At 44.4% G+C, this 8,054-nt stretch overlaps 1 protein-coding gene across 1 annotated transcript in view; it reads right to left on the bottom strand.

The window, feature by feature from the left end:
• Window positions 1-6,227: 6,227 nt before the first annotated feature.
• RPL22L1 (ribosomal protein L22 like 1) overlaps window positions 6,228-8,054 on the bottom strand; it is a 2,007-nt gene continuing 180 nt past the window's right edge. The window contains exons 2-4 of the mRNA XM_010717084.2: window positions 7,861-7,953; window positions 7,303-7,424; window positions 6,228-6,476 (exon numbers count right to left, since the gene is read on the bottom strand). Of these exons, the coding sequence (XP_010715386.1) occupies window positions 6,332-6,476; window positions 7,303-7,424; window positions 7,861-7,953 (360 nt within the window). The 3' untranslated portion in view covers window positions 6,228-6,331. The remainder of the gene's footprint in view (window positions 6,477-7,302; window positions 7,425-7,860; window positions 7,954-8,054) is intronic.

Below are 8,054 nucleotides of genomic sequence, written 5' to 3'. Positions count from 1 at the left end.
AAACAAAATGCAAATTGATTTTGAATTAATTTGAAACTTCTCTGCAGTTAGTTGGCTCTGATGGTGTATTGTTTCTATCAAGGGAGGGGTGAAACCATCATTCCTGGAGTGTTCCAGAGCTGTGGGGATGTGGCACTGAGGACGTGGGCAGTGGGCATGGGGGGATGGGTTGGGGCTGGGCCTGGGGCTCTTAAAGGTTTTCTCATCTATTGGGTTATTGTGAAGCCACCATCTTACTCTTCCAACTTGTTGTTCAAACCCCTTGAAAATAAATTGTACTTCAAAGAGTCGAGGTGCAGAGCTGTGGTTGGACCCTGGGCCCATGATGTGCTCCATAAGGCTGAGGCCAACAGAAAGCCAGGGAGAGCCCTGCTGCAGCCCTACCCTCCTCCCAGAGCCCCACCATTCGCCCTGCCCCTCTCACACCAGCAGAAAGAAATCCTTTTACCTTCTCCAGGGCTTATTAATGGTTTTGTGTCTTAGCTCTTCTATGAGAAAGAAGAGTCGGCAAATGGAAATAAAAAGCATCTGAAAGAAACAGTAAGTAATTTCTAACGAGTCTTTCCAGGATATTTTAAATGATAAAAAACCCCTCTGCTCTGCCTACAGTTAACCAAGGTCCTTTGGAGCCAGGAGGCTACTGAATATTTTAAGAGCAATGTTATTTTTCAGCAGTTCACAGCTAATGAATTCCCAATTCATATCTCACAGCAGCTGAAAAAGAAAAGAACAATCCATTTCCATCTCAGCTGCAATATGTTTCCCACTGCTTGTGGAACAGGTCATGCTCAGAGCTCGAACCAGCAGGACGGAGGTGATGAGGCCGCGTCAAAGACGCTCTGTGTGCATCAGCAGGATCTGATGTGTGTTGACTGCTTTATATTTCTCTTTTTGTAGGTTTTTAGAGTAAGATGAGCTATCAGGCATGCAGGTTTGGGGACCACAAGGGCAGTTTGTTGCTGGCAGTGATGGTGTGTATCTTTGCTCTGTGGTTTTGCACATCATGCTGTAGTGGAAATGCTGAGTCACAGCTTGATGCAATTACTGAGCACCTGGTGGGAAGGCAGGGCAACCCAGGTTGCTCAGGTGCGTGCAATGTACCGGAGTGATGGAAGGGGTGGAGCCAGGATGCACCCCTTCCCAGCCCTCATTTAAGGGTTGGCAGTGGAGGTGAGGGCATCTCACTGGAGATCTCTGCATACCTGAGGCCTTTTGAAGGTAAGCAGCTTTTTTCCTTCATTTCTGCATCTGTGACTGCTGCATTTGGGCTTGTTCATGTTTGCTGCAGCCAGGACTTTGCCATCCCCCTGTTATCCTGGTACTTTCCGTCCCATTATAGCATTACACACCGTGGCTGGGAAGAGAAATGAGAAGTGCAGACACATTGCTGTGTCTTTCACAGTCTAAAAAACAGCTACAGTTTGGTCACTTCAGATTCAAGGTCTGCAATCTGCCCGTGCTCTAAATGTGTTAAAAGGGCACATTTTGAGGCTGCCAAGGACTCAATTTTCATATTATTTTGCTGGGCACTCCCACATTTCTTCCAGTTCTTCTTTTGCTAAGTGCTTGCAAAACAAATTACAGCCAATATTCCCCCATCAGGGCAGTGTTTCTTAATCCACTGTGTCTTTTGGTTTGTGCGTGTTAATGCATCCGCCCTCACTGTGCTGGTCATGAGAAAAGGCACTTTGCTGTGTGATCAGCCATCTTTCACTTATCCTGGTCCTTAGGGTTCAGGATCAAAGGAGGGTGGCATAATCACCTCCTTCAGCGGTGACCATTCAGACAAATAGATCTGGTGTAATCTGGCTCTAGCAACAAAAACTGTGTGTGAGCACAGATGGGAAGATGTTGTATCCAGAGCAGTATGGTGTCACGTGGACCTTGCCAGGGTAGGCCCTGGGAAGTGTGTGTAGGGACAGAGTTCAACAACTTAAGCTCACAGTGGTATTTTAAATACCCCTACAGTTAAACAAAGGCTGGTGTTTCTTTTCCCTAACTCAATGAAACCTCGGCTCATGAAAACGCTTCTCAGGAGTGGGAAGTCTCCAAGGAATTATTTGATTTTGGTGAATTAGCCAAGAAATTACCTGTAGGGACAATTATCCTGATCCTGGAGATCTCTCACTTGCTGCTGGTGCTCCCTTTCCCAGAGAGGCAGCATTTGGAGGCAGCTACTTCACCTGACAGAGCATCCCCTTGGCTCACCCTCAGTGAGCACTTTGCTCAGCTCCTGAATCACGTAGGATCTCGCTTCACTGTGTCTCATCTCTTCCCTGTGACTCCATCAATTAAGGGCTTGGCACAAAATGTTTGTGGTTCCTCCCACACCAGTGGTGTAACACCATCTTGGGGTCAGAATGCTGGCTTGCATCTTAGCTCTGCTTCTCGCTGCCCCATCATTTCCATTCTGCGGTTATCTCCGCATCTGTAATGAAGCGAGATCTGAGTGCAGTCTCTTCAATAGTTGGGTATTGAAGCATTTTAACTTCAATATTTGGGCTTCAAGGGATTGTCAATATTACCTAAGGGGTGAAATCAATGCAATTCCTTCAAAATAGGAGCAGAGGAGGAAAATGAAAGTACAGGTGGATGCGTGTGCTTCTACCATCACTTTATTCTTAGAGCTTATGAAAAATACCCAGGAAAATGTAAAATCAGAGGATATTGCACGGTCACAGGGGTGCTGCAAACCTGGGCAAGCAGCTGTGCTGCTGCCTTTATGCCATCATTGCTGAAGTATTGCTTTCAGCTTCCCTGTGCTCCCCGAAGCACAGAGTGGTTGGTTTGGCTCCATCTCCTGCTGGCTTTGCGGATATACGGCTGATCTAAAGAACTGCAAGACTGACAGTAAGTGGTGTTTGGAGAAATAATTGGATCACACATATGGTAGGGGAGAAATCCACAGAGAGCTGTGACATGCAGATGGCAGCTCTGGCTGCTCCTGTCCCTGCCACTCTCGAGGTGTTCCTGGGTCAAGGACCTGTGTCAGGTCCCACACAGCTGTTTTCCTACATCCCTTGCTCAAACCTTCAGTCGTCAGGATTGTGCAATTTCCCCATACTGTCACCTTTTAAAATGCCCTTGGTTTGGGCCGGTCCTGGAGCAGGTTTGGGGAAAGAGCCCCAGAGTGTTGAGGTTTTGGGCAAAGTCTGGAAGCTCTGCAGCTCCCAGCCTATGCTGTCAGCAAAAACCATCCTGAACTCCGAGCTCCTTATCTCCTGGCAGCGTAAATATTTTCTACATGAGCAGAAAGGAGGATGGATGAATGCATTTTTGCAGGAAAATGTTACAGCTCTGAGAACAGGGACTTCAGAGCCATCCTTATCCACGCTGGCAGTGGGGCTGTGTGCTGGAGGAGTGCACTCACCTTCTGTGTCAAAGGGAAGGATTTCAGCCAGCTGCTTTCAGGGCATCCACTGCTCCATGCTGCCTTTCCTCCCTGTGTCAGCCAGTTCCTGGCTTGGGCACCAGCAGCTAGGAGCATCCCAAAGGCCTGCAGGGTCATTGCCCTCAGTGGGGAGCCTGTGCTGGGAATATGAACAATGACAATAAGTAGTGGTAAGGATATTGGTAAGGAGAAGGAGGCTTGGTGCAGCAGCACACCACAGCCAGCACAGGGAGACTTTCAGCCTCATCAACCCGATGAGGTTTCTTCCTTTTGTTTTGTCTCTAAAATAAACAACTTTTTATCCCTATTTTGTCTGTATTTGGTGTAATCGGATCGCTCCCTTCGTGCATTCATTTCCTGCCTCTGGAACACTGAAGCTATTCTTATTTATTTTTCCATGGGCCTCTCTGTTCCTAATTACTTTGTACTGGTGCCCTGGGAATATGCTGAGGCTGTGCCACCTCTGATACTGCCAAATGGCTCTGCGATACCAGCAGTGCCCCAGCACCTCTCCAGGTATTTCCTGCCTGCGGTTTGCTCTTTATTCCTGACCTTGGTTGTATAATAAAGCTGATTTCTGGTAGTTTTAGGCTTAGGGAGCAAGCAGGCAGAAAGCGTGTGGTTTTGGTTTTATTTTTTTAATAGCAGTCAGTGAGGTTCTGCTGCACTAGAGATGAGAGAGAACTGGTGATGCAGAAAAAGCTCTCTGTATGCTCACAACAAATAGCTGATGCAGATCTGCTACTGCTGCTCTGGTAACAGCTGCTGAGCTTGTCGTCTAAGAAAAAGCACTTTGTTATTTTTTTATTTGCCAGACATCAAAATTCTCCAGGTGTGGGAGGTCTCTCCTAAACCAATTTTATTTGGAAAAGCCTAGCAGAAATGCTTATAGAGAAACGAGAGGGGAAAACCTCTATTGAGAAAGGAATGGAAGTAAAAATAATATGTATATTATATAAGCATATGGTTACGTAGCCTATGTATTTATATGAATGCTCAATTTCAACTAAATGTAAAACTTACCATGCTGTTGTGCTCCCAAGACTAAGCTGTGGATTAAAAAATAAATAAAGAGAAGGGGGGGGGGGGAACTGACCCAAAGGTCCAAGTGATTCTTATCTGGATAATTTAATTTCCTAATGTAAAAGGGGACTGGCTGATTTCCACCCACCACCTGCATTACCCCAGCTCTGTTGCTATGAAATGGTCAATGTTATGAAACAATTCCCATTGTTCAGGTTTTTCTGATGTTCTCTTTTTGTCTGTGTGCTGCAGCTATTTCTTCCTGTGAAGCCCATGGAAGGAATGGGCTGCCTGGGCTCCATTCTTGCTCCAGATAAGCCCAGAGACCACTGCCACTCACATGGCAGTAGCACTTTTCCTCCAAACCCAGCTGTGCTTTGCTGAGATCCCAGCCCTTGTTTTGCAGCGCTTGTTGAATGATGATGTCTCTCTGTTAGGCTGTGTAACAACACACGGCACTGCATTAAAAGGAAGGAGAGAGATAACAAGGTAGCACAGCCCTATTGACTTTTTGATTTTTGTCTCTAGTTGTTACATTTAATCAGGATGGTTTTGTTGTGTCAGACTCATTTAAAGGATGCAGCGCCACATAAAAGGGCAATTCTGAAAAAAATATAGATGGAGATGTATTTTGAAATACAACTTAGCCAGTTTGTTGTTTTTTTTTGTCTTTAACTTTTGTGTTGCAAATTAATCTGTAGTTTATTTTGTATGGTTTTTGTTTTTTTTTCCCCTAAGTTCTTGCAGCTTGATACAAAAAACATACTGTGGGGTTGAAAGCATGATCAGCTTTCAATCCTGTAACCACCTTACATAAGCATTAGCTGCCCTTTGGATTTCCAGCAAAAAACCCCTTGCTTGAAAATCAGCAGAGGGTCAGGTGCTCAGGGGAAATGGCTCCCAGCTGCAGTTGCAGCTCAAGGGCAGCTACCCATGCTGTTACACAATGATCCAGGTTGAGGTCTGCATCTACTCAACACAAACCTTGAGAGCAGTGTCTGGCAGCTGGCAACCTCGGGACACACCAGCTTGTGGCATTTTCTGACCAAACCATCTTTCATAAATAAAATCCAAAGCAGCAGGATGGCTCCCTTACCTCTGCTAGTTCTGAAACAGAAAAATGAAACAAATGGGCACAACAGCAGTTACTCAAGCAGCTGTTCAAATGCTGCATCCTCTTATTTCCTGTTAAGAACAGCTGTTCAAACACACTGGAAAATAACAAGAGACAAACTTCCATGTGCCTTGGGGTCTCCCTTACCACCCCCTCTGTACTGTTTGTTTAGATTTAGGTAGCACAAGAGGGTGTCATGGCTGGTAAAGCATTGTTTTGCGCTATGAAACTCTCAAGTCTGTCATAAAACTTACCAGCAAAAGCAGTGCTGAAGTAAATAATCAAAAATCCATAAGGAAATGTTTCAGCTTAAACTAGCAGCTTTCACCAAGCAGAAAATCTCAGTGTTCTGGCCTACATGCATCCCTGTTATAAACTAACACAGCACTGCAGACTCCAGTGTTAACTCCCTCTAAATACCCAATTCTGGCTTTACATGCTTAAAACCCACTCTATGTGGCTGTTCCAAAGGAAGCAGCTGCCTTCATGCAGCCTGAGTACACCATTTAACACTGTAAATGTCCCAGAATTTTGCTGGGTGAAGGGCTTAGTTCTGCTTTCCTACCTGGCCTTTTACTGATGTCATGTTGAACAGCTCCAATTTCTAGCAACACAAATAAAACTGCAAATCAAATTATTCTCTATTAATACATTAATTACAATTTAAGAAAAAAAAAAAGAGCTTGAAAACTAACCACGCTCTGTCAAACAGAGTACAAAATCTTTATTCACCAATAAGTTAAGTGTTCTCATAAATAGATGTTCCTTTTGTATGCTGTATTGAGCATAAAGCTAAGCTTCTATTACTCTTCAGAGTCTGACCCTTCTTCATCTTGACTGATCTGGAAGTAGCGTAGTTCATACGTCTCTTTGTCAGATGCAACAACACGAAGCCAGTCACGAAGATTGTTCTTCTTGAGGTACTTCTTGGTGAGATATTTTAGGTACCTTACAAACAATAATGATACATTAGAATTTTTGGCATTTCACGTTCCTTACCAATGTCTGTACTCCGCTCGTGCCATGGCTCTAACAGGGGAACAGTGTAACTTTTATATGCTGAATTTTCCAAGGGGTGATTCCACTTACTGCATTAACTATAGCAAGAAATCACAAATCATCATGTGTAACAGATAACAAGCCTACGTTTTCATTCCTGGTATGTAAGGCCTTATTTGATGCTTCTTGACTACATAGCTCAATGCCAGCACCTCCAGAGCCACTTCTCTCTGCTCTTAACCTTGTTCTTACACAACAGATACTTGCACACCTGTATCAGAAAAGTGAAAGGAGGGGTGGGGGAGGAATTGCACCCAGCTCAGTGCACTGATCTACTGCATGCTCCAACAAACCAACTGTAGGAAAGCTTCAGTTGGCTTCACAGGTTCTCTTGCCACGGCATATATCGTGTACACATATATTTTAATATAACTAATTAAGTAATAAAACAGCCACTCATGATATGAATTCAGCTGTGATTTTAAAAAACATATTTCCTTGATATATTTCCAATAAGCTACATAGACATTTATTGTATTACCATATCTGTATTAGAAGGAACATTAGGAACATTAATTTGTGGTTTAAGTCTTGTCCTTTAAGAAGATTTTTTTTAGTGTCTAATCCTGCAAATCTGTTTATTGTGCTAATATTAACATGCACTATGAAATATTAGTTATTTGCTAATATATATTAAATCTGCCATATTCAATTTACTTATCATTTTTCAAATCCCACTACTCTGTAAATACAACGAAAACAAGTCCAGTCAGACCTTTTAGAAAACTGCTTCTCAGATGTCACTGTGATTTTGTTCTTCAAACGTTCAATGTGAACAGTGTTCCCCAAGTTTCCAGTTTTTCCGTTGACCTTAACCTTCTCCTTTAGGAACTGTTCCTGTTTCGACATCAGAGAAGAAATAGAACACTAGGGAAGGGCACCCTAGGTATGAACTAGGGAAGGGACCCTAGTCATGAAGCAACATTAAATACCACTCATTGCCACAAGTAAGCATCTGCAATGCTGTCAGACTTCCCAGGCTGCAATTAATTAAAGTGACACAGTCACAGAAGCGTTTGAGCTGGAAAGGGCCTTTAAGGGCCATCTGGTGCAATGCTCTGCAGTGAGCAGGAACACCCACAGCTCCATGGGGCACTCCCAGCCTGGGTAGGTAGGGACAGGGCACTCATCATCTATACGAGATATTTAAGCCCAGGAAACGTTCAGGAAGTGCTGTCGAATTAAAAAGTGGCTGATGTTATTTACATTCTGGTTTCTCAAAGGCTGCCGTACCGCACCGAGCCCTGCCCGCACGCACACGGCCACCACTTACAAAGTTCCCGGAATCAAAGATTCCATCTTCAACAGGATGAGTCAGGTCGAGGCAAAACTTCCACGTCGCCTTCTTAGATTTCCTATCTTTTTGCTAAAAACGAAACGGCAACGACACCAGCGTTAGCTCCGCACCACAAGGGGCTGTTCGCCCGGCCACCCCCACCCCTCGGCGCCACAGGGAGGCAGGGGGAG

Source organism: Meleagris gallopavo, chromosome 11, assembly GCF_000146605.3.
Source record: "Meleagris gallopavo isolate NT-WF06-2002-E0010 breed Aviagen turkey brand Nicholas breeding stock chromosome 11, Turkey_5.1, whole genome shotgun sequence".
Taxonomy (NCBI): Eukaryota; Metazoa; Chordata; class Aves; order Galliformes; family Phasianidae; genus Meleagris; species Meleagris gallopavo.
This window is presented reverse-complemented; position numbering and strand designations above follow the sequence as displayed.